General features: G+C 41.8%; 2 protein-coding genes across 4 annotated transcripts in view; one reads left to right on the top strand and one right to left on the bottom strand.

The window, feature by feature from the left end:
* Positions 1–4,331, top strand: part of LOC102684813 (parathyroid hormone/parathyroid hormone-related peptide receptor-like) — a 37,542-nt gene extending 33,211 nt beyond the window's left edge. Inside the window, exon 13 of the mRNA XM_006638158.3 lies at positions 99–4,331. Within this exon, the coding sequence (XP_006638221.3) occupies positions 99–476 (378 nt within the window). The 3' untranslated portion in view covers positions 477–4,331. The remainder of the gene's footprint in view (positions 1–98) is intronic.
* Positions 4,332–7,459: 3,128 nt separating this feature from the next.
* ddx42 (DEAD (Asp-Glu-Ala-Asp) box helicase 42) lies at positions 7,460–26,328 on the bottom strand. Of its 3 annotated transcripts, XM_069185593.1 has the most exons (19): positions 26,244–26,291; positions 25,613–25,664; positions 24,615–24,852; positions 23,491–23,641; positions 23,079–23,140; positions 20,314–20,350; positions 18,861–19,010; positions 18,300–18,404; positions 17,857–17,976; positions 16,960–17,136; positions 15,655–15,783; positions 15,204–15,303; positions 14,736–14,783; positions 14,234–14,331; positions 13,774–14,050; positions 12,741–12,967; positions 12,241–12,351; positions 10,364–10,462; positions 7,460–10,175 (listed from the first exon to the last, which is right to left on the bottom strand). In XM_069185593.1, exons 3-19 carry the CDS (start codon positions 24,827–24,829, stop codon positions 9,198–9,200), a joined length of 3,084 nt encoding a protein of 1,027 aa, XP_069041694.1. In that variant the 5' UTR covers positions 24,830–24,852; positions 25,613–25,664; positions 26,244–26,291; the 3' UTR covers positions 7,460–9,197. The 3 variants fall into 3 exon arrangements, with proteins under 3 accessions (XP_069041694.1, XP_069041693.1, XP_069041696.1); XM_069185592.1 differs by lacking the exon at positions 25,613–25,664 and having other exon boundaries at positions 26,244–26,328; XM_069185595.1 differs by lacking the exons at positions 25,613–25,664; positions 26,244–26,291 and adding an exon at positions 26,106–26,205.
* Positions 26,329–26,427: the final 99 nt, after the last annotated feature.

Below are 26,427 nucleotides of genomic sequence, written 5' to 3' on the forward strand. Positions count from 1 at the left end.
GATAGCAACGTGAAATGATCAATACTGAAAATGGGCAAGCACCCATTTAACGTTACCATGGCTACCATGGACGAGGCCTGACTTTGTGTGTGCGACAGGTGCAGGCGGAGATCAAGAAGGCCTGGCTGAGGCGCAGCCTGGTGCTGGACCTGAAGCAGAAAGCCAGGGTCACCAGCAGTGGGGGGAGCTGCTACTATGGGGGTATGATCTCACACGCCACCAACAGCGTCAGCATGAGCGGCACTGCCTCCAGGGCACAGCCGCTGAGTGGGCGCCACCGCGTCCTGCCCCTGCACTCCCTCACCAACCTGCCCGGCTACATCCCCAGCGGCTCGGAGAACTCCCTGCCCTCCTTCGGCCAGGAGCAGCAGCCGCCCAGCTGCAGGAAAGCGAAGGAGAGGAAGGAGGCAGGCGTCTCTGCGGAGGAGGACCCCTGCCTGGCGCCCTCCTTGAAGGATTTGGAAACGGTTCTGTGAGTCCCTCGAGCCCCAGCATCGAAACTCCCACCAATACAGGCCCACAGGATTCCTGCCGTACACAAGCCTGTACGGTCTAAGGGCTAAAGCTGTAAAAATTTCCATCTTGCCACCTCCAGGAAACCCAAAGGGAGCAATTCATGCACATACCCTGATTATCTGCGCCATTCGCCAACTCTTCAAGACTTGAATACCGCTCTAGTTTGAAAATGGAGAAGTTCTTTCAACTGGGACATCAGCTACCAAAAAGATTTCGACTGTGTTCAGGAGCCAGTGGATTCAATAGAGAACACTTTGACCAGCTCACAGTTTAAATGCAGTTAACTCAGGGTACAGGCGTGAGAATAAATGTCAAATAGCTGGCATAGAAGCACAGATGACTCAGATATTTCAGTATGGAAAGAAACGACTTCCAGGCTCTCTTTTGGATGGCCTTGAGTTCCAGAAGAGATGTCCCGGGATTAATTACCAGGTGGCAAGCACGACTGATTGGTTTTATCCTGTTTTTAACCTTTCCTTCGTTTGAGTTCACAAATGACATAGATATTTTAACAGGGCATAAGATGCATGTTTAACTACACAACTGTGTTTCAAATCTTTCATTTGCAAAAAGGAGCCTGCACAGTTGGCTCCAGGCAGTACCTGCGTAGGCCTACAGTAAAACAGCCACATTGGACTGAAGAAAATGTTTGTCTGAATAAAAGTCACTGCTTGCTGTGTATTTATGATCTGTGTGAGTGTTATCCATAAATCTCACCCTTCTGTATGCAGTGCACTTCTTTAGTTGTCCATAAAGGTGTGGTAAAGGTAATCTTAGAGATTATCAATCTCTAAGAAAAAAACATATTGTAACAAGCATGTTTGCTTTGGCCTCTTCATTCCACTTTTGGGGTATGTTATCATCTGTGTGTGACAAAGAATTCTTAAAACAGTTCAAATCCCAAGTCATATTCTGTCGTGCCCTTGAAGAAGCTGTTTCACTCAGATCATTTCAGGAAGTGCTCTGGTGCCCAGAGGCATCTCCAGGTCTGTAGTATAAATGAAAATGTGTTCTTTATTTACTTATCTGGTAAAATAAACGATTGAAAAAAGAGGCAGCTGGCTCTGCTGAGGTTGGATGGATTTGAAGCTGGCAAGATTTTACTGGGAACCTGCAATTTACTGTAGCTGTGTACATAGCTGTGTACATTGCCTGAGAACAACTCCTCCAGTCAGATTCCTCACATGGAATCACTGCCTCAAACAAAGGAGCTGATGAGCTGATCGACAGTTTTGTATCTGGTAGTTTGGTCCTGTTGCAGCCAGAGGCTGACTTTACCGCAAGTGCGGATATGTTGCATGTGTCCTAATTCTAATGCAGCTGTAAATAATTATCAAGAAGACTTTACATGGCAACTTGGCAATTTTTGCTAGCAGCACCTTCCTTCAATAATTTTCAAGAGCATTTCGTTCGTTTTAGGAATGTCATTTTATTGCTAGAAGCATTTTTATTTTTACAATCTCCCGTAGTAAATGCAGTTACAGCAAGATTGTCATTTCCTCTTACTTTAAATACCGGTTCCGGAATCTAAGTGGTCCTGCATGATGGCAGCCATTCCAGGTTCACAGCTCTACAGCACATGATTTGCCTACTGCTAATTATTACTGGTACTAACTGCCAAATGTGAGCTCTCCCCAAGGCAGGAGGATGAGCTCCGGCACTGATTGAACACACTGGTCTGAGAGTTAAATTAAATTAACAGCCAAATTAAAATCAAACAGATGGTGTTTATGGGTGGGTGTACGCTTAACATGTATTGCTAACAGTGCCTTTGGCATTCATTGTCTGCCATTTTTCTAATCTGTATCTGCGAGTTTATTGCTGGCAAAATCTTTGAGAAATCTCATGGCAATTTAAAACCTTCCAAGTGGCAACGACGAGGTTTTGTGAATTCCTCCATTTGGCTTTCAGTGACTCCAGTGATGGGGAATGTCCATAAGGCATCCGGTTTGTATGTGAATAACATTCAAAATGTCTGAACATTTTGACCAGACAGAAAAAGAGGCACTCCAATGGGAAGCGCGTTCCCAAATCAATCTGATCAAAAAAGAAAGACTGGTCCTCTTTTTCACAGCAGCTTTCATCCAGACTTTACATGCTGCAGGCTGTGGTACATACTGGACAGATGAAGCTGAAAAAAATATGTCATACTGAGGTTTGTAAAACTGAAGCAAAGTGCATCACAGAGGGAATCATATCCATGACCTTCTTATCTATTTACTTGCAGGTGCAGGCTCACTGAAGCGTAGTCACACATTGACCAAGCTCTTTGCTCTAACAACACTCACAGATCTAAGGTCTCCTCTCACAGTACATGCTATATGGGCAAACACTTCAAAAGCATACAAATGACCAGAAGCACCACTGGTGTAATGTGTTCAATTAAGTAAAAGCACATGTGAAAAGACTGATCACTAAGCACTTTGAATTAAAATGTTAAAGATATTGGGTTAAATTATGTAAAGGACTTTCTAAAACATTTTAGAAAATTACACTTTAAATAAATGACCAGATTTTTCCATGTACTATTGGACTGTTTTTCTTCCAGTCATCTTTGGCAGCTTTGACCTCCCATCTCAGTCAATCCACTTGTATTCTTAATCCTTCTTCCAGTTCAGGGTTGTGGGGGAGCTGGAGTCTATTCCATCATGCAACAGGCGTAAGCAGGGTACACCCTGGATGGGACACCAGCTCAGTACAGGGTAGACAAGCACAAACACTCACACCAGGGCAGCACTAACAGTACCAGTATGTCTGTGGACTGTGGGAGGAAACTGGAGAGCCCAGAGGAAGTCCACACAAAACTGCACGGAGACAGGTCTGGAATTGAACCCAGGGTCCCAGCAGCGCAAGGCAGCAGTGCTAACCACTGTACCACTGTGCCTGCCCAACTGGGCGGAGCGGTGGCTCTGTGGCTAAGGATCTGCACCTGTGGCTGGAAGGTTGCCAGTTCAAATGCGGAAAAGACAAATTCCCAATGCAATAAATTGTACAGGGCTAATAAAGTTATCTATCTATCAATCATACACTCATAATGTTAAAATAGGGGAGATCTAGGCACTTGTTTGTTTTTTTTTAAAGAAAAGTAGCAAAGAATTATTTTGGAATGTCTGAATGTCAGTGTTTACCCTGACTGACAATACATTCCAACGGGCACTTTGCCCTCTGGAGTTACTGGAAAGAATAATTGAATCTCACAATGGCATAGTTATACATTACAGATAGCACTCTCCATTTCTTCTTCTGACTGAGCTGTAGGGCAGAATTTATATACAGTAAATATATTTTCCACATCAAGAAAACAGCCCATTAAATTCACAGGGTTAAATTTAGAGTTAATTAGGAACTTAATTAAGAATATAATGTACTGTATATATTAAATTACAGTGCAGTTTTACCTGGAGGGCTAGATTCACTCTTCAACTCCCAGAAGGTTGACTTATTTCCACTCTTCACTTCTGTAGCAATCTCACTGCACTGGGATCTGTTACACTGATATGGATGCCTTTGCATCATGGATATGCTTTGCCCACTCATTGTAGTGCTGTATCCTTGAAAAATCAAAGTCTAAATTATATCTTTATAATGGTTTTCTGCCAAATTGCTGTTTCTCTTAAGGCATAAGATTAGGACCCTTACAAGACAGGTAAGGAATGTAATGTGAGTAAAGGATATAAATATGTAACTGTTGTGAACGCGAGTAGCATTTTTGCTGTAATTCTGTAGCGGAATTGTACTTTTCTTACTGTATTTGTTTTGAATGACAAATGTATCATATGATAAAATATTTCGTGGACTAAAACTATGATGTTGCACTGGAATGTGTGGTGTCCTTGATTTTCAGTCATGGTGGAATTTCCTTTGCATACATGGCTCCGGTACAATTGTCAGGTCTATAAAATGGCAGTGTCAATGCGAAGGATGAAAACCAGATTGCCAATGAAGAGCAGTTTGCTCGACTTCAGGTTTTGGGAGGAACAGAGGCATAACACAGATTTAAATCAGATTAACGAGTTTGGTCTGAGCTCCAGTCTGAGGCTTCTAAGGAAAACACATGCAATATTTATGTAGTGAAGACACAGTATATGGACACACAATACGGCAAAAACAATACTGTTAGGTACTGCAGTTCACAAAACACGAACACTTTATGCAGAGTTTCTCAAATCTGATTCTCAGGTTCTGTTTATTCTCCAACTGTACCACTGAAATGAAAGTCTTTTCCTGGGTCTAGGAACATTCACATTGTCCTTTATAAATTCAACGATGTTAATTCATGTTATATAACCAACCTATCCGGAACTGCCAAACTTAGCTCTGGTGCCCGCTCAGGAGCGAAAGAGACGTAATGACGTTCCTCTCCAACACACCCTACTGCAGAGCAAGTTGTCATTTGACAGGAGAGTTATTGCCAGTAAGCATTTCATGGATGGGATGCAAGTCAGCCTCCAGCAATTCTGATTTATTTTCACATCTACCAGCTGACTGGAACAATCAGGATACAAAAGGAGACAACAGTGGTGCCCATACTCGAGTATAAACACAAAACCTAGTAATCAATACTCACTAGTAATTTACCTTGGCTAAGATCCTGATTAAATAAGGGGTAAATAAAATATGTGACTTAAGGCAAAACAAAAGAAATTAATTTTAAGGTTTTTCTACACAACAGCATTTATAGCTATTGCATTTGTCGCAAGGCCCTGTTGTATTTTATATGCTCTTGCAAAAAACATACTGTGGTCAGCCATTGGAGTATTTATTTTCTTGGGTTTCACTGGATACACCATGGAGGAGCCACTGTCTGAGTCATTCTTCTTCCTGGAATTTCCTGTCTATCCTGTTTTAACCCACAGAGCAGACTGGCTGTCCCAAGACTTCAGAGCTCCAGGCAGAAAGGAGCTGTGAGTGACAAACAAGAAGCCTAAGGGAGAAACTGAGAATCGAAAGCATGGGAAGATGGGCTGAGGTTATTGAACCACGTGGCACTCTCGGCTCTGGAGAGAGCATCTTGAAGAGAAGGATGGTTCAGATAACCAAACTGATAATACGACAAATTTACAACAGTGGCTATAAGATCACATCAGCCATTATACTTACTGCCCAGAGCAATCATCGTTAATCCTGCTCTCTTAGAGCCCCAGCCAGAAATGAAAATCATTAGAAAACCTCAGATCTCTCCAGGGGGAATTAAAGTAGAAATTTGAGTGCTTTGAAATCATTATTATTTGTTCCTTGTTGATTGACATCAGCACTGAGCTTGAGAGATATGCAAGTGAAAGTATCACTTTTACTTTATATACAGTAGAGCATCCGTACCTGGAAAATAAACTCTCTCAAATTTAAATGTGGTTGTAATGGTTTTCAGGATTACCGAGACAACTTTCTTTTAGTTCTGACCAAAATGACCTTGTTTCTTATCCTGTGCAGGCTCTGTGAATAGTCTTTCTCCACATTTAATTAGATCATGTAATATCTGCAGGACAACAGCCCTCTGGAACAGGGTTTGGGGAAACACCTCGTTTAGATGTTATGAACTTTCTGAGGTTAAACAGCATTTTAACAACACTGGCATATAAACCACCCTAATCGCCACATTGCCAGGGGGTCTAATTAGTCTGTTTCATGTTTTCAAGGTTTAAAGGGGTCATTCACCTACTCATACTCCCTCCAGGAATCTAGCTTTAATTCTCTCTGGGAAGTCTTCATGGTCTTGTAGTTAGGTTGTTTTTCACTAGGTGAGCCGTTCATTACTTGAATATCATCAGCCACTGAAGTATTCTGCCAGACTTGCACCCTGCTGCCCAATCACAATCCTCAGGTCACTAATCACTATTCACTTAATTCTTTACCGTATCAGGTACACTCTTCCAACTGTTATTTTTAACACATACTTTTCACAAACAACCATTAGCACCTAACTATGCTGGCTGATCCTGTTTGGCCAGGGTGCTGCACAACTGAGACCTTTCTGATGATGGGAATGCCCAGAGTACTCAAAACTCCAGCTGTGCTCTCAAGAAACCTCTCAATCTCAGCTATGGAGAGAAGATGCACTGCTCCCAGCAGTGTACTTTAACCCCATTGAGAATGGCACAAAAAAAACAGCTACACCGCAGAATGTAGGACCCCATTACTCCCTCACTGCCAGTCCTGTCAGACAAACAGCTCTTAATACCCTTTAACAGACCTTGGGGCAGTTTGGTGACCAATCCAGAGCTGTACAGTTACATTCCAGTATGTTTTCCTTACATATTAAGTACTAACACTAACTATGACTATGTGGAGCTATATACACCTCAGGGTATAGTTGTATGTAAAAGACAACTGAATCCTGTCTCAGGAAACCAAGCCACAGAGGAACGCACAGTGGCAATAAGTTAACCGATACTGTATCTGTGGGACATGGGAGGCTGGGTTCTGCATCCAAAGCCTGGGAATGTGGCGAGGGGCTGAGAACTGCCAGAGTTCAGTACAGGACACTTCCCAGGGCACAGGCTTCCTGACCCAGGGTCTCCTGGTCAGCACTGCAGGACAGTGAGGAATCTGACACCCTCGAGAGAAGCTCCCTCTCTCTCAAGAGCAATTGGTCATGCACTCTGTGCCAGTGATTGGCAGACTATTTCAGTACTGCTCCGTCTCCTAGAGCTCCAATAGTAAAGGAGTCCATTTGTTTTATTGATTTTTTAAATATACAAGGGCACTCCTTGTTAGTATGACAAAAACGTATCTGTGAAACTACATCTTAAAATGATGGCCAAAGCAATAGGATTAATTTTTATTTTGTTCGTCTATGTTACCAATTCACTACAACACAACATCAGAAGTAAGGTTAAAGCACAAGCCGATTACTCAAGGATGAAGCAGACGTATGCTTTTGACTATACCAGCTGCTTACACCTTTGTCAGGGTACAGCAAATGCTCAAATAAAAATAATGCACATCAAAACAAACATGACTTTATTGGAAAATAAAATCATCAGAACTGACAGTATGCAGGAGCAGTAAATTAATACTACTTTAAATATGTACATATTGAAAAGATACTTAATACAGGAAAAAAACACAGGAGTGCAGAAACCTCTGACTTCTATCCGGTTTAGTACATGATGTAACTTTCCATGAGATTCCAGGACAGATCAGAATTCATCACTGTAAAGAAGTTAAAAAAATAAACCTAAATGTTTCATTATCCTTCCTCAAGGCTTGGATGTACACTTTACTTCTGTACTGCACCATTCATGTTTATTTAAACCTGCTAACCAACAACTATTCTTTACCAGAGTTCAAAGTGTATCCCTTTGCAGGTATCATACAGGGTTTTCTGTTTTATGATGTGATATGTTATTAATAGTTCATCTATATTAAAAACCTGCAGACACGTGGGGACTGAGAAATCCTGAACTGACTGACAGCCCCTGACAGTCCATTTGCACAGGGAGCAGATCCCGACAGCACAGCTATTTGATAATCACATTCCATACTGCACTGTGCATGATCCTGGTAACAGCCAATTCCCTAAGTCCCTGACCTCTGTAAAAAAACTATCATGTACTGGAGTACCTGCAAAAGGTTTGCTGTGCTAAAGGGTTTTCCCAAAAATCAAGGAGTTTCTTGTTCAAACCTGAAATTGTTCAATTGGAGCAGAATCGCTGTATTCCAAATCTATATCATTGTAGCCTCCAACCCAACTAATTTAGAAAAGGTCTATTTCTTTTACTTGTATATATAATATACAGGCATTAATGTCCAATGGCCTTGTCAGATTAGCCGTGGCTGCTACTCATACACCTAAGACAACTTGAGTTTTGCATCAAAGTGGTCATGGAAAGAAATTGTATTTCAGCGGCAAATTAAGAACCGAAATCTCAAAGGGGAAGTTAAAAACAAAAGTTGTCAAAACCCTCACAATTCTACTAGAACTCTTACAAACCTTCACTCCTTGCAAAGAAAAAAAACACTGAAGAAAGAAGTTTTCAGAAAAGACTAGGGATCCAATGTGCCAAAATAAGATGGCAGATTAACCCTAAAAAGTACCATCTGGCACTTGTTAAAATTTCAACAAAGCTTTTGTTAACATAGCACTTAGATGCGATTACTGAACTATTCACATTATAACAGATCCACACAAAATACTTTAAAAAAAAGAAAAAGCTTTTGATTTCACGCAGTGACACTCATTTTTGACGAACACACACACTGTCCGGCCTCTTCATTAGGGTCATGATGGTCTTGGAGACTCCACCCCACCTTCTTCCAAGGTTGGAAAATTGACCCTCAGCATTCATTCATAGTTTCCACCCTGGGATGGACAATCAGGAGGGTAGACTTGCATGGGTACAGTCCAGTTTGCATCAGATCCACTGAACTGGAATTACATCAAGGCTCTGAGCAGATAGGCTTCAACCAACTCTTTCCTTCCTGCAGAATATCATTTGCAGAATGTAACAGCCATATTAACTATGATGCATATCCTTATAAGAGTCTTATGAGATTCTGTTCATTCCAAGGTACTCTTTCAGATGTAGCCTACATCTCATCTATGGAAAAAATAAGTCTCATATACCTTTCCTTCTATGTAAATGTGTTTATTAGGTTATTATCCCTAATGAATGGCCAGATTGGTCTGTTTCATCTATGAGTGCCGACCCCCACCCAACACCAGTGAGTCTGGAGCTAGTTTAATTGTCCCACCTGCTCTTCTTGCGCTTGGGAGGATCAGGCACAGCAAAGCTGTCCTCCACCCTCTCCCCCCTGCCTTCTCCTTCCCTCTCTCCTCTCCACTCTCCAGCCCTCTCCCCCCTGCCTTCTCCTTCCCTCTCTGCTCTCCACTCACTGGCCCTCTCCATCCTGCCTTCTCCTTCCCTCTCTGCTCTCCACTCACTGGCCCTCTCCATCCTGCCTTCTCCTTCCCTCTCTGCTCTCCACTCACTGGCCCTCTCCATCCTGCCTTCTCCTTCCCTCTCTGCTCTCCACTCTCCAGCCCTCTCCATCCTGCCTTCACCTTCCCTCTCTCCTCTCCACTCTCCAGCCCTCTCCCCCCTGCCTTCACCTTCCCTCTCTCCTCTCCACTCACCTGCCCTCTCCCCACCCCTCTCCCCCCTATCCCCTCGACCCTCCCTGTCCCTCCTTCCGGCCTCTCCGTTCCGGCTGTCTGCGTGGCGCCCACTACCGGCATAGCGGTCCCGGTCTCCTCCATAACGGTCCCGGTCTCCCCCATAGCGGTCCCGGTCGGAGTGCCTTTCCCTGTCTGCATAGCGATCCCGGTCGGAGTGCCGTTCTCGATCAGAATGCCGGTAGTGGCTGTCCCCGTAGCGCCCCCTGCTGTCCCCATACCGGTCTTTGGATCCCTCTCGTGGTGAGGGAGGGGAGGGAGTTGGGTAGCCCTGCGGCACATTGGCATAGCTATCAGAGACGGAACTGAGAGCCCCGGCACTGGAAAACCCTGGCATCTTGGTCCCCATACTCAGTGTTGGGGGTGACCCCATCCCTGAAGGAGGCACCATCTTCAGCTCCTCCTGACTGCTTGAGGCCTGGGCGTTGCCCGTGGGCACCGAGCTCAAGCTGCCAGCGCTGGTCCAACCCGAAGTGCTGCTTGTAGAGTTACTCAGCTTGGGAGGAAAGCCAGATGCCGCAACAAAATGGTTCTTGTACTGAGCCTATAAGAAAAGGACCTCAATAAGACAGGGCAACAGGTACAAAAACTCCTGGCATGCATATAAATGTCTTGGGTGTGAAATGCAGTGCACATGACAATGCATCTAAAAATGTATCATCTGCTGAAGCCCCCCTGTTCTGTATTTCTTTTAATTCTCTGATCATGATGGAATAGGGCTTCTGCTGTTACCTGGAAGGCTGCTTTCATTGCTGACATCCTGTCTCCCATGGCACCTGAGGAAGGTTTGTAGGCCTCATAATTACACATCACAGCACCGCCGCTGCGGTCCTGCAGAAGAATACAAAAAAAAAGTATGTCCTCCACCTCTTTTAACAATATTCTATTCTCTCGACAGGTCTGGAGACCGACGTAAAAGTGCGCGTTTCATTAACACTATCACCAGTGAGATATTTGCTGAAGCCTCCTTCAGAATTTATTTTTGGTGCAGTACCTACAGAAAAACATTATGTACTGGTCTCCCCAGAGGATGCATGCCTAGTTTCCATGCTGAAAGTTTCATCCTGGAGGCAGGGAAGCTTGTTAGAAAACTCATTTGGCATTCATATCAGAATTAATAAATGTACATAAAATCGATAGAAAAACACATAATTGCCTTATCTTGTTGTTATCTTGTCACAAATTCTACCTGAAGTATCTGGTGTCTAGTGTTATAATAAATATAAAGACCTTGAAAATTGCATGGAAATGATATACTGTAAGTGCCTGATGCAACGCATACTGTTAAGGCCTTAAATTGGACTAATAGTTTACATTTTGGATCATTTAACTATCACAACAAACCCCACAAATCTTTTTTAAAAGTTTACTGTTTGACAATGTCCTGCACTATAAGCTTTCCCCTTTACAGATCTCTCAATCTTCTTTAATCCTTAATGTATTGTGCTCACTGTCAAAAAAGGAATTATACATCAGCTGTTCTGATGTAGATCTGACCACAGTGAAGGTTTGAGGAATACATACTGTACATAACACTACACAAATGATATTACCCCCATACAGAGAAACAAAATACAACCAGTACTTAAAGGTAAAGACAGATGACTAGTATATGTAGCACAGTATGTTAACAGATGTGTTTGATTGTCAAAACAGCCAAAGAAACTGTTGACACTGCACATTGAAAGAGGACTAAATAATCAAGGCAGAAAGGTTGACTTTTGACTGAGCCTCATTTTACAATTTTGGTATTTTATATATACGGATGTTACAAGATGGCAGCACCCAAGTTTCAAAGTTAGACTGCTATACGAGTAATTCTTTACATGTGCACAATGCTCTTCACCACAAAGATCTGAAAAATCTTTATATAGGGCACCCACTCCATCCACTACAGAAAAGTAGCAACCAGACACTCTTCTGTTTTTTAAGGTCTATTCAGTTAAAAAGCAATTTTACAATGTCAAACCAACACATTACATTCTAGGAGTGGCTTTATGCAACTCCAGTGGAGCTATTGTCCATAATTATTAAAACACTTGGCTGTCCCCTTACATTTAGTAAGGTATTTTATTTAAAAAACAAACTATTTCACTGGACAAATCTCTTTCTTTTCTAGTTGAAATGCGCCACCATGTGGTCCAACAGTAGAACTTTGGATGCACTTATTTTGGGATTTGCAAAACTGGACAACTCTAATTGTGTCAGCCCAGATAGTTTTACATAAACATACCTCAAGACCTAAATCACAAACTAGTCGTGTATATTTATAAAAAGCATAAAGCATTAAGGAACAATCAACAGTTAAAAAGCTACACTTCAGTATCCAATTGTATTGAGATCAGAATGTAGTGCCTTGAACCTCAGGCTGGACACTCATGAGACGCAGTCCAGCTCGCATTTTGTTGTGTGTTCACTTGCTTGTGATCATAAGAGTGCGATATGGAGTAGGTAAGTCTTTGATTATAAGAGTTCAACAAAGTCACACACTGGAAAGAGGATCAAGTTAATAGCCTTTAGACTAGCTGGACTACTACTCCCTGCAATATCGCAAGCCACTGGGCTCACTTCACCTGAACCTCCATGAGTGGCTGAGTGAAGGGACTCACTGATGTGTCTGCTCCGAGCCCAGGCCGCTCCCGGTATCCCAGCCCTCCACCGCCGATGTTCAGCTTCTTGCCTTTCCCTCCTTTAAACCGAGACTTCCTGAACCAGGGGTTCTGTAGGCAGACACATGCTCTTGTTAAAAGGCAAAAACACAGCAGATTCTGCTAAGCTAAGACGTTACTTAACTGTAGCTCAATGCTGCTCACCTAAACACACATCAACTATTTTATTCTGAATATTTTCAAGTTTTATAATAATTATCTATTATTATAGTCTTAATATAGTGTCCCCGTCACCATACCGGGGCAGTTTTACATACATTTTCGTCCATTACTTATTTGGCTGGTATTTCTATATACACATTTGTCAGGATTTTCTGAAATAGAAACTGAAAGAGACGTACTGATACAGGGACACGTCAGACTGGGATAGACAGACGTGATAAAACAGTTGGCAACAGATTACCTCCCGATAGATGAGGAGAGAAGCCAGGCCACGTTACCTGCATAGCCAAGTCCATGAGTTCCTTCGAGACGTGTTGGTTAGCTCCCTCCAGGTTGCGCACCAGATCCCCAGCGAAGTTCACGTCCTTGGTGGTGAGCAGGGTGTAGGCCACGCCCTTCTCCCCAGCTCGGCCCGTACGGCCGATGCGGTGAGTGTGCGTGTCGATGTCCCGAGCCACATCGTAATTCACCACGGTCTTTATAGACGGGATGTCCAGACCACGAGCTGGGAAAGCACAGTGAGATGGGTTCATTTTAAACAACCATCCTCTCGCCGTCTTGGGAAGCTATGCCGTAACTCCCCTCTTTGGAAACAGACAATTTCGGTTTTTCTTCTCACATCCTGACCTGCAGTTATGAGATGGCACTGGGGAAAATCAGGAAGAGTTCACCGACTTCTCTGACTCCCCAACTTAACAGTCACACGTTCTTTAACAGGTCACAGGCTGCACAGTCTCGTACCAGTGTTTCGGCAGTGCCTGGATGAGGGGTCTGTCCTCTGTATGCCTGAAAAGCTGCAGGGAACGCTGAGGACCAGGAGAGCTCTGCCTGAATCACCCCACTAGACCTTTGATGGCCCTCTGCCGTTTGGGGAAAACTTCCTTTTAATTAATCATTAACTCCCCCATGTCTTTTGAATTTGAGATGAATAATTATATTTTATTATGACCCTCTAATTTTAGATTCTCATTCAAGGATAAACGAGACACTACCACTCCAACTATTATCCATGCATGGGAGAAACATCAGCTTAATGTACGAGGATTGATATAGCTCACGCTTGCAACAGTTAAATGGCTCACGGGTGCCCTGATGGGTACAGGGATTACAGCTGTGATGGACCTACCTTCACTTTGAGTCTGCTCAAACAGCAGCAGCGCTAAACAAATTAACTGCTGCGGAATGCACACTGCTAATTACATACCCATTGTCTACAGCAGGGAACACTGGGGCACAGGCCCATCCACATGGAAACCTTTACCAGTCACGCCCCTTGGGAATCCACCCTCAAAGGAATAAATGAGCCCTTACCAGCCACATCAGTGGCCACCAGAACTGGCAAGCTCTTCTTCTTGAAGTCCGCGATGACCTTGTTCCTCTCGCTCTGGTCCATATCTCCGTGCAGCAGGCCGATCTTGTAGCCCTCTTGGTCGAGGTTGGTGGCCAGCTCATCAGAATTGGCTTTCTTGGTGACAAAGATAAGTACGGAGCCGGAAGAGGTGAACTCCACCAACCGGCGGGTCAGCCACCCCCACTTCTCCAGACCGCTGGGCAGCACCTCCACCAGCTGGGTAATGTCCTCATTGGCCTGCACAACAATACAACTTGGTCAGGAAGGCAGGAGAAAAAGGCCACTGAGATGAGACTTTCTAAAACCCATAAAACCTACCGGACTTTGTCCAGAACCAGGAGTTCTGGCCTACCGCCCTAGGTTAACCGAAAATTTCCTGATTAAAACAAGTCCATAGTAAACAGTTGACAAATTCTTTACCTCTCCGATGTCGCCTTGCACAACACGGATGGGGTCAACCAGGATATCTCGAGCAAGTTTCTCGATCTTCTTCCGGAATGTTGCACTGAACAAAAGAGCTGGGAAAGAGATCTCCCGGTATTAGGAAAAGGAAAACCATTTGCTTTTCCACCTGTGTAACTAATAGCCTTCTCATACAGTGATCAAGATTCTGGAGGTGACCGACCTACATGGATGTTTAAAAAAGCAGAACCACTTTTGGGGAAAAAAACACCGGTATGCTTAAAGCTTTACATTTTTTGGAAAGCAAAACATTTTTGGTACTCTGATGATAATTAATATTTCAGAAGAAAATGAAAGATTTATCACCATAGACGTTTTGTGCTCAAATGTAATCACCAAGCATGTATTACAGATGTAATCTCAAAACCACATCCCATCAAGTCTTGTGGTGAATGGCAAGGGTGAGACTGAATGACATCAAATTTTCTCCTCTGAAATCAAAATGACTTTCAAGACTTACTCTGCCTGTCTGGACGGACGTGACCAGCAACAGATCTGACTTGGTATTCTGCCAAACACAATACAAATTGTTAGAAATGTCCATAGTCATTAGTGCTTTATATCTGGTTTACATGAGAAGACCATATTCCGAAGAACTGCAGAATGTTTTGTTATTACAATACTTCATTTGAAGCAATGAACCTCAGCTTTCAGTATTCTATGTATATTTCACATGTTTCAAAATCTCTACATCAAGATCAAACCTTTCAACACACTTAGACTAACAAGGTCTTTGAGAGTGAGCAGTAAATTTGGTGTTTAATTTTCAAATCTTCTGTTAAACATCTGACCTAAAGCGACAGACAAAGTGGCACGTACACCATAATAAAATTACTAAATTACTAAAGCTACACAGGAAGAAAATAAAATTGCTATACTCAACAAATGCTACTAATTACTATGACAAATTTCTGTGTTATTTACTTACCAAATCCCATATCAAACATACGATCTGCCTCATCAAAGACCAGATATGTGACTCTCTGCAGTGATGTGGCTTTCTTTTTCACATGGTCAATTAGACGACCCTTTAAAAGACGCAAACATTAAAAACAGTTAGGCAAAAGGTTTGTCAATAAACTCTGCTGCACGCAAAAACTATTTAAGTCCTTTCCAATGCAATCAATGTTGTCTCTGAAGTATGATGATCAATAGTAAATGAAGGACAGTCACTGTGGTCATTCATTCATGTATGATCAAAATATTCAAGCATTCGTGTTCATCAAGTGACGAACTCCCACCAACATGAAACTCATCCTGAAGTTTCACCTTTATAATTAACCAATTTAGACAAGACAGTTCTGGGGAAAAAATGACTAGTACTGGCAAATTAGTAAGCACTGTAATTTGTCCTCAAGTTGTGGAGTCTAGTCTCTTACCGGAGTGCACACCACAATCTCAGCCCCCTCTTGCAGAGCCTTGGCTTGCTCCCACATGCTGCCTCCACCATACACTGCCACTGAGCGCAGGTTGTAGGCCTTTCCAAAGCGCTTACACTCGGCATGGATCTGGAAGATACGGATGGTTTTACAAAGGTTGAGAAACCTCAAATTGCTCCAAAATGCACTGTTCCTGAACATAATACATATGACCTTCCAATACCCCTTTTGAATTAGTTTCTTAAGTCTAAACTAAAACTAGTTAAATGTCAAATAGGAAGGCCACCAGCTAGAACTTTTTATTTACAAAGTACTCCATGTCGTAGTTGATGCTGGCTTGAGGTTTATTGAGAAGGATGTGCAGCAAATTACAGGTGACACAGTATTTACTTTGTATCACGGATAAAAAATGTGTGAGAGCAAACATTTCTATAAAAGTGAGATGTTTTCAAAATTCCACTTAACTGGTTATTTTGTGCTGAAAAATAAATGACATCAGAATCACAAAGCTCAACTTTGTACTGGAGGGGACCACCATAAAAATGTTTTTTTAATCGACAAATTTAATGACAAGAAACTTATACTTTCCAGCTAAACCTTATAACAAATTACACTTTTAGCTTTTAGTCTTGTAATTCTGGGATTTTGTTTGACAATGAAAATGTAGCAGAGATGCAAGAATGTTAATATAAAATCACAGAAATCACTACATATTAAATAACTCCAGTAATATGAGGCTCATAAGGTTTCTGATAAGAAAATAATTTTGATTGGTCAGTAAACAGTGTTGAGACAATAAGTGAAGAGGGGTAGAAAAACTGTTTCAATATTACTTCAATGAAGTGCTCCAGCTCTAAAACATGGTTTTGACAAATCAATGCCTGCATTTGATTTAAGTACTTAAGTTCCAGTACTGTTGCAGACATAATTTCGAACAATTGTAACAACGGAACAATCAACTTCAGCTTTAGACATTATGAAACAACCATGACTGCAGCTGACCAAGAGTTCATGTTGGAGCAAAAGCCATAAAGTAACTTCTAAAAGAAAGTTAAACGGCGTTTAAGTTAAATGGCACAACATTAAGGTTACGAATGACAGCAGGCCGGCCTCTCCTGGCCGATTCAGAAGCGAATTGATCTGAGGATCTCCCTCAGCAGTTGCTTGAAGGAGCCAAGGTATCGGCTTCAGGCGCGTGGCCGGGCAGCATGAACCACACTCTCAAGGAAAACGCCAACCTTCACTTTTCATGCGTTCAGAAGCCACTGGTCCACTGGTCCCCTTCCCTCTCTCCCTCTCTCTCACCTGCTGGCACAGCTCCCTGGTGGGACACACGATGATGGCGATGGGCCCGTCCCCAGGCTCCAGCTCCTTCTGGTCCATAATGTGAACCAGCATCGGCCAGATGAAGGCGGCCGTCTTCCCACTGCCGGTCTTGGCGATGCCAATCATATCTCTGCCACTCAGTGCTATAGGAACCCCCTGCGCATCAAACACCAGCATCAGCACCTGTCTGTTGTTTTAATGCCTTCCTATTTTACCATTTTTCAACAAAAAAAAATAATTCCTAGAAACTCTCACATTAGCATGTGAAAAAAACACCACATGTAAAACACTCTAACCCTTTTTTTTTTTACTTACAAAGCAATGACAGAACTATATCAGTTGAACTAAAGCAGACGAGGATAGCAAAGAACTCGATCTTGAAAAAACAGACAAACTGGATGAATTTATCACATAATAAATGCGATATGCCTCCAGTGACCAGGGTTACACATTGGGGAACATTTGCTCATTTTTCTATTTCCTGTAAAAACATTGCCAATGCAAGTCAGAAAACAAAAGCAATCTTGTCAAGGTTAACGGAATCGTTCTAAAACTGCCTATAACATACTTTTCTAGCCAACATTTTCCACATGTGGAAAGAACATCTGTTGAACTGCCTGGTCTGAAAACACTGCTGGTGTGAATAAACTGATTCTGCACTTCCACATTAATTTGACACCCCCCCCAAAAAAAAACCTGTGCTTAGACTATTTCAGGAACATGCAGAATAAGATTTTTTTAATGAAATGATGCTAAAATGTGTTTATGATTCACTTGTTCCTCAAAACACCAAACTGCTCTGAGGCCACAGGCCAAGCTGACACAATAACGGGTCTGCTGGTTCACATGCTGCTGTTCACCCACACAGCCAGTTACCTGACACTGGATGGGCGTGGGCTGGGTGTACTCGGACTTGCGGATCTGGTGCATCAGCTGCTCATCAAACACAAAATGGGCAAAGCTGGTACAGGGCTTGGGAGGGGCTGCGCCAGACACCTGTCAAAGCACACACATCGTTACAGTCTCCATACTCCAAATACAGGTCTGGCAATTACTAAAAATTCTCTTTTTACTCTCATTAAATATTTTCACTAGGGAAGATTGTAAGCCCATGCCAGAGTATCTTTTTTACAAACCTGCATAGCTGCATTAAAAAGGCTAAGCATGCAATTACAAATGTATTAAAGACAGTCCCTCATACTAGAAGAAATGAGGAGGTGACTGAACAGATTTCCACAACAGAAAAAAGCCACATGAAAGCAGAATACTTCTGTTAAGTGGTCCGTCACAAATAATAGGCTAGTATAAAAGTTTCTTACTCGCAGGTTGAGCTTCTGACGCAGTTCCACCACCTGGGTGGGAGTCAGGCTGCTTAGCTCCTCGTGCTCATTGTAGAAGTTCTTCTCAAAGGGTAGATAATCAATCTGAAGCAGAAAGGACCAGGAACTAAAAAACTTTGGAAAATCTAGGCGTACATTTATTTCTTAATGTCTATAATGAACATCTGTCAATACTAACTAAACTAATATGACTGCATGAAAATCAGTTTCAGAGGATAGGGTAGGTAATTCATTTTTAACAACCTTTATCAGAAGCCAGGGTACGGCTCGCTTATGGAAAACAGAAGCAAAAGTCTTCAGATGCTGACAAGAGGAGACTGAACAGCAAAGAAACATTTTGTAATAATTACCATAACACAAGGGTGAAAATTATTTATTAGATTATGATAAAACTAACCAGATGAATGTAAGTTTTGGAAGGTTTGATTTTTTGCAGCGTTAGCCAGGAAGAAGTTAAAACAGTGGGACTCTACGTCAATCGTTCCTTTTATGGTCTTTATGGCTCTAGTCCACCACAGACGGCAATTTTGCCACAGGTACCTCTGAGTGGTCAATGGGGGCGAGGGGCAAGATGATCTTCTTGGTGGGCGCGATGGGGTTTCCGTCACTGTCATATTCAACGTTGTCCTCTTCGTCCTCCTGGGTCACCCCCGCAGTAGGGTTCTCCGCCATGTACCGAAAGTACGCCTCCTGTGAAGAGCACAGCACAGTCACAGCACAGGAAGCTACTACAGGTAGCCTCAGAGCTACTGCCAGAGCACCTACCAGCGCACAGTGGCTTCTAAAGATGAAGTTCACTGTATGCGCTACAGTATTGCAATGCATTTTCTCCTCCTCAGAACACAGTGGTGCTTATTCAATTTAACACAAAGAAATGTGCAGTTTGCCCTTAGGACATATAAGGAACACACTAATGTTTTTTTGTTGCAGCTGGAGAAAAAAAATAATTATGTTTTTAGATCATAATTAAAAAACTAGAAGAACACCATAATAAGGGCAATTGCATCCAACTTAAACCCACACATTGCATAAACTAGCAGTGTTTATATAGTGTTCCATTTTTAATAAAATACAATTCAAAAGCTGTAAAAAGCTATAGCACAAAGTACGAAACAGTGCGTTTCCTGACTTCTGGAAACATTTGCTGCTGAGGAGATATACAGTCGGAATTACTTTAACATGGCTGAGCCATCTGAGCTGTCCCAAAAGACCTGAATTGGAATGATTTTTAAAAAATCTAAAATATTGTGGCTTGAAATTAAGCATCTGCTCACCAGGAGCAAAGTTTACTATACCACCTACCTAGTTTTCCACTGAGGAGAAATTAACCCTGGTGGTGTCATACAAGTCTTAACACCATGTGCATCAAAACCTTCCAAGTGACACATTAACAAGTCTGAGCAGGGTGTAAAGAAAACATACTTAAATCCTTCTTTAAGAAAAAGGCGTTAAGCCTTTTCCTTTTTGCAAAAGGCTACAAAACCTTGACTTCCATTTTAAATAGAGCTAGTAAACAACATGCTATAATAACACCTTGGTCACTAGAAAGTAAGTCTTCTGAGGTAATGGACAGAGGGTGGGCTCAGTGTACATACCAGAGATTTGATAATGGGTCTGTAACACACTGCCAGTCACGTTTGTTTTCCAAGGAAATAATCAACGAGCTACCAGCAACTAAACGAGCTAAATGAGCCAATGGACCCTTTCTGATGTTCATACTTATACATGCAAAGTAAAGTTTTCAAAAGAAAAGTGCACTGAGCTCTTTTGACATCGACGAGTTTTGTCCTTTTTTTAGCTGAATACGAAAAACTTGGGAGCCTGAAAGTAACACTAGATCAAAAATGAAAAAACAAACAAACAGGAGAGGTCCTTAAAGAAACCTGTCAAAGAAGGGTTCTTCTGTAGCTGATGGAAGAGGAGATGAAATTGAATAGAGATGGGAGAATCAGGAGCTTTAAAACAGATATGAAACACTTGGAGTCACACTCACTTGATCATCTTCCTCTTCAATGTCATCTCGTATACCCCTGGAAAAACAAGCGGAGAAACAAACTTCCCTGCAAACTCATCCGTCCACTCATTCCCTCCCACGAGCTCCCACCCTCGCGCTCCGCCCCCAGTCCCTGATCCCAGTGGCCATGACGGAGCCCGAGACACCGGACAGCCCGCCATCCACCTCCATCCCACGTCCCTCTGCTAGGCCACACGACTGAGCAAGCACACCCATTGCTGTGGCACCAGAAAGTCTCACTGCTTTTAAACAATGCATTTCATTTTCCAGGGCTATTGCCCTGTTATCATTCTCATTTCACATGACACTGGTGATTTCCTGTTCATGAACTAAACAGTAGCCACCACTGAGCCCCTTAGACAAGGGAAGAGGAACCTTTATGAACATGCACCATCCTATATCACATCACTGCAAAACGCAAAGACTTCAAACTTGGGCTCATGAGATACCTTTTGCTTATGTTTGCATAATGTATTTGACATTATTCTCAAATTCAATTTAGGGTAGTATGCAGATATGCATCAGGGGTTCTTAATCCCAGACATTGTTCATTCATGTCCTCTGTTTATTTTCTTTTGGACAGGTTCTTAATTGATTTCAGCTTTTAATATGTTTAAACATCTGACATCTGACATCTGCTTTCAGCTCTTAAATCATGAATGCTATTTGTAAGTAGTGTCAACCCTGTACCAATTGCAGAGGTTCAGAGTGCCCCCATTCGGGTTTGTAATCTCTAATGTAAACAACTGAACCTGGTGTTAAAGATGTTCAGAGTCTGCAGCCCTTTCACTGTTGTAAGAGTTATGTTCTAATCACAAGAACAACCTATAGAAAATAAAATGTTTGACTGAATGTTTGAATGTTAAAACGGATAATAACAAATCCCACGCTTTATAATGCTGTTCTTACATAATGTCAGTCTTTCCTTTGAAATTGTTTTTCTTTGTATAATGCCCCGTTAACTGCTAATGATAATGCCCATCTCAGATTCAGCTGAATACTGGAAGAGACCTTGTGTAATGTTAAAACATATTTCCTTATAAATATTAGATCTATTGCTCCTGAGAAATAAGTATCATGGGTTTTAGCTATCCTTTAGCACAGTTACAATAATGTTACAATTAAAAACAAATTAATAATATTTACATTCTGTTTATCTCTATAATTAGCAAGATGTATTAACTACCTCTAGCTTAGGGATTGTACTACAGAATGTGTATAAAGTAACAAGGAACAAAGACACAGGAAATAATTCACATTCTGCCAACAAAAGCACTATGTTTCTTAAAAAAGTGAAAATTGTGATCTTGTAATCTTGTTATGCAGCACATGTAGTTATATGGTTTCTAAAGCTTTAACTTTTTTATTATACTTGGTATGTATAATAAATCAAGGCACACAAATAAGAAATCCACTGCACAACAGTTTGATACATTCTGGATATACCAGCTGCAGGCACTTAAATGCAGAAATAAATGTGTCAAGATAAAATAAATGTACATTTTTTCTTTAGTGATATATGTTTGGAAAGGTGTTTTATAAATACAAATCATTATAATTGCTAATAATAATAATAACAATAACAATAATAATAATAATAATAATGAATACAAGAATCAGCAGCTCCTATGTTTTAAAATCAAGCCCCTTAATGTTAGTGTCAATGGAAGGATGTCACTGTTCAGGTTTCAGTGCAATTTTAGCAAAATGTTCCATACAGTAACAGCTCTCTCAGCTACGTAGAGGTAATTCCAGTTCTAAGAAAGCTAAAGAGCAAGTGGCAGAGATATAAAACTTACAGCTGTATACTTCTCCAGGTATTTGTTATTTTAGAAGTACCTTTCACAGCATCATTCACATCCTGACATGTTTTTAAACTTATGCTGCACATAAGATCTGTTTGCTTCTCTGCAGTAGGGATGCTGTCTGTAATTCACAATTGCTAGGGAAAGCTATTGTCTAAACTGTGATTCAATGGAAATTCCTGTTGTTGCAACTGTGATTATTCTCAGACTATCAGCATCATAAAGGGCACATGCCTTCTGCAGAAATGTAAACTGGTAACCCGAAAAAGACTGTAGTGAACATGATGGATTAATAAAATTCTATCAGGTATCAAAAACTGATACCTCCATGCATACAGTATGGCTGGCGGAAATAAACCTTTTTATGAACACATCTACTACATATACACCATTAAAATCACAGTAGAACAATTAAAAAACTCTGTGGGAAATAACCAAGCAACTAACCCGAGAAACTGTCAAGATGGAGGCAGTCTCTTCAGAGTGAAGACCAAAAACTGTCCATTCACACAGTACTTAAAAAGCCGTTATACGTGAACTGCATTCCACTAATTATCTATAAGATTGCAAATATGCATATACGCAAATCTTAAATTGTCCCGTAAGGCTTTTATGTCCCCTAAAATGGAGTAAGACCACCCTTTGCGGCTCATCCTACTATCGGCAGCCTGAGCGTGCTGCAGCTCTGTAACTAATGAACGACAAAAAGAAAACTTCCAGACAAGAAGTTTAAGTGAAATTATAGTACAAGAACAAATTGACCTTAAAAACAAGATAAACAGACCTCTCTCAAAAGCAGCACTGCTACTGCAGGTGTTAATCTAATCCATGCCCTTAAATATTAAAAACAAACTCAAGACCACCATCTTTTTAAAGAAACTGTATTAAATGGTCCTGTACTTTGTCTAGCTGAATATCAATATGTTTCCAAAAACTTACTTTACACTTTTCTTTTCTTTGTCTTTCTCTTCGAGTTTCCTCATGTCTTTGGCTGCCTGGTCCTGAGAAAATAAAGATGATGACATTTAAATACCACACAGCACCAGGTCAAACTCATTGCTGCACAAGGACTACACAAAACAGAAAGAGGATTTGACTTCAAAATCCAACATTAAAAATAATCACTATTCAATTATCCTAATAACATTTAATTACCAAGGACAAGAAACCTTGTGCAGAAACTACATCATAACAAAGCGACACTGCACAGAAGATTATCTAATGCAAATCACAAAATCATCTAATATGAATGGAAAATAAGCAAAAAAAAAACTGCACCAAGTGATATGCTACATAGCCTGTTAAACAACCTCCCCCTGTAGACTGGTGAGGTCTGTGTTTGAGTGCTCACCTCGACCTCGGCCATAAAGGCGTCCAAAGGGTCCTCCTCGCTGTCCGAGCCCCCTTCTCTGGACTGGAACTGCTGCCTTGTGGGGGAATTCTCGGCTGGGATGTAGGGCAGGTCCATGTTGCTGGATTCCTCTTCATCATCCTCAAAGTAGCTGGAATGCAATGATACGGGTTAGGCCAAGTCAGTCTACAACAGACCACATGTTTGGGTTTGGTGGGAGCAACAGATACTGTCCATGCAAATCAGGGATTACGGAGCAATAAGGCACAAAAGAAAAGCGACGATATTTTTTGGCTCCCCCCAATATGTGATGACATTCCATTACAATCACATAAAACATAGAAATCCAACCCTCATCTGTAAAAAAAAGGACCAGAATCATTGCTGAAGATTACATGTTTCTTACATGATTATGTATGAATTAAAAAAATAAAAATCACATTTTTATTATGTTTTCAGGCTCTTGATTTCTCAAGACACATTTCCTTTTCTAAATGAATGCATTAATGCTTTGACCAAGCTGAGCATTTCAGCTTTGATTTGGTGCACAGGTGTGCCCTCGTTGCTGCTGTTTGACAACAGTTCTAGACCCTAGGGAAATGGCAAACTGAATGGGCTTTCACTGCATCGACTTTGCTAAATGCTAAATTAATGCATTTAGGGAATATCATTACAAAGCACATACGATCACAAACATGCACACACATGCAGGGATTAAAAAATGCTGTTGTGGGTTTTCCAATTGGACTTGGAGGCTTCATAGCTGGTTAAATGCTATCAAAAGCAAAAATGACGAGAGCTCACAACCAAGGGAATGCAAGCATTCGTCATATCCTGAACATTCAGCCGCTCAAATCCGTGTCATTTTAAACCAAGTTCTGCACCCCAGAGAGACACAGAGGCTTCCAATCTCCATTCCAGTTCAGTCTCTAACGACTTAATTGGACTGACTGTTCTGCAATCTGCAGAGTTTGTCTTCCAGATGCACGCTTTCACAACCATCACATTTACAGAGCTCCTAGAACCTCTTCCCCCGGAAAATGCAAATGTGGTTTTAAAACCACCTGGAGCGGCTTCAGTCACTACGCTGGGCCCCAGGGCCAATGATGCAAAGTGGCACTTACGCATTCTCCTCGTCAAAGTTGGCCCTCTTGGATCCGATCTTGTAGAAGGCAGGCAGCTGCTGGCCTTTGCCAAACCCCGCCGCGGAGCTACCCCCACCAAACGCCGAATGGGACTGCTGCGGCAGCTTGGGCTCCTCTTTCTTGCCCGTGGCCAGGGTGAACCCCCCAAAGCCAAAGCCCCTCTTGCCCCCTGGCCCGCCCTTACTCCAGTTCATGGCTGCTGCCGTGTGCTGGGACACTGGAACACAAAAACACGAGATGCGAAATACACTTTGAGAGACGGGGGCGGGGAGCAGCATTTACAGACATCTGTCATGTTGTGTTATTTGGATGGTCTGTTTATTCAAGGTGTCTCTCATTTAATGACCTGCATTACAAGTTTACATACATATACAAAACATCTACTGAACCAGCACAGTAGCAGAAGCAGCTACAGCAAACAACTCAGCAAAATAAAAGGCCCATTATGTCCACAAGCCCTGCTACCCTGTACATGCTGTGAACCCATCATCTTCCCCCAATGAGATACAAAGCTAAACCAGTTACAGGGTTTCGTTTGTATTTGCAAGATCGCAGTACAGAGGAGGAAATCTTTTCTAAGCCTAGATCTATAAGTGATTTTTTTTTTGCAGTTCGTTACGGGATATTTATGCAAGCATGGAAAAGTGTTACTAGTAGATAAATACAGAAAACATTCCTCGACAGATAATTTAATTCGATTCTTGTTCAAAACGTTATTAAAGCAAGGCTACAGACCCCCGGGACCGGGAACAGCACTAACAAGGCAACACGAAGCTTCAAGTGCGGATTTTTAACGACGTCATCTAATTCTAGTAAAAACAGGGTCACAAAGTTCAATCGACAACTTTCTCTATTTCTGCAACATGCCGACTTCTCTAGCGTAGTATGCCAACTGCCATTTTTTACATCGTCGCAAGCGACACTTAAAAACACAACATCGTATTTTCTCATCATGCAACCCTCGCACGTCGAATCACCTTGGAGTCACGTCTTCACTCAAATGATCCTAGCAGTGTGGAGATCCGATTACTAAAATAAATGCGTGGCGATGAGGTTAACGTTTAGGGAAGAAACAAAGAAAATGCTCTTTAAAAACCTGAAATTCAAAACCAATTTAAAATATCAAGACATGACTTTAGATACACGGTGAATCGACACACAGGCAATTTTAGATTTAAGATTTAAATGTGTCTTATACTTTGCAACCAGTATCTATCAAGTTTAAAACTGGTTATTTCCCCCGGGCTCCTCTATATATGCGCACTGGGTACCCGCCTCCCATTCAACGACGATCGAAAACTGAACAGATTTTGCACACGTACAGTACAAGACTACGGAAGTAACGCTCTATTAAAGGAATAAAAACGATGCAAATGCGTTTCCGTTTCGCATCGGTCATATACAACGCATTTGCTTAACCTGAATTCGCTGAACGCATTGTTGCATTTCACTCAACGCAGGGAGCCATACCACGGCCGCTGTTCTGATTGGTAGCAACATCTAGATGTGTTTCGCCAACAACTCAGAGTATTCTGCATCGTAAACCTTTTCTCAACGATACTGAAAAGCCTCTACACGTAGTTTCCTTTAAAATCTGTCGAAATTTACCTGTTTGCGACTGAGCAAATCTTGTTTACCCCCAAAGCCCGCAATCCTTCTACACGACTGTGTCCTACGTCACGTATGCCTCAAGTACCCAGTGAAGTGTGTGCTACGTCATAAATAAGCGACGCTAGGTCGCCTGACATGCTAACAATATTAACCAATCAACACTTGGAGATTCGGTTATGAT

The sequence above is a fragment of the Lepisosteus oculatus genome, chromosome 28 (genome assembly GCF_040954835.1).
Source record: "Lepisosteus oculatus isolate fLepOcu1 chromosome 28, fLepOcu1.hap2, whole genome shotgun sequence".
Taxonomy (NCBI): domain Eukaryota; kingdom Metazoa; phylum Chordata; class Actinopteri; order Semionotiformes; family Lepisosteidae; genus Lepisosteus; species Lepisosteus oculatus.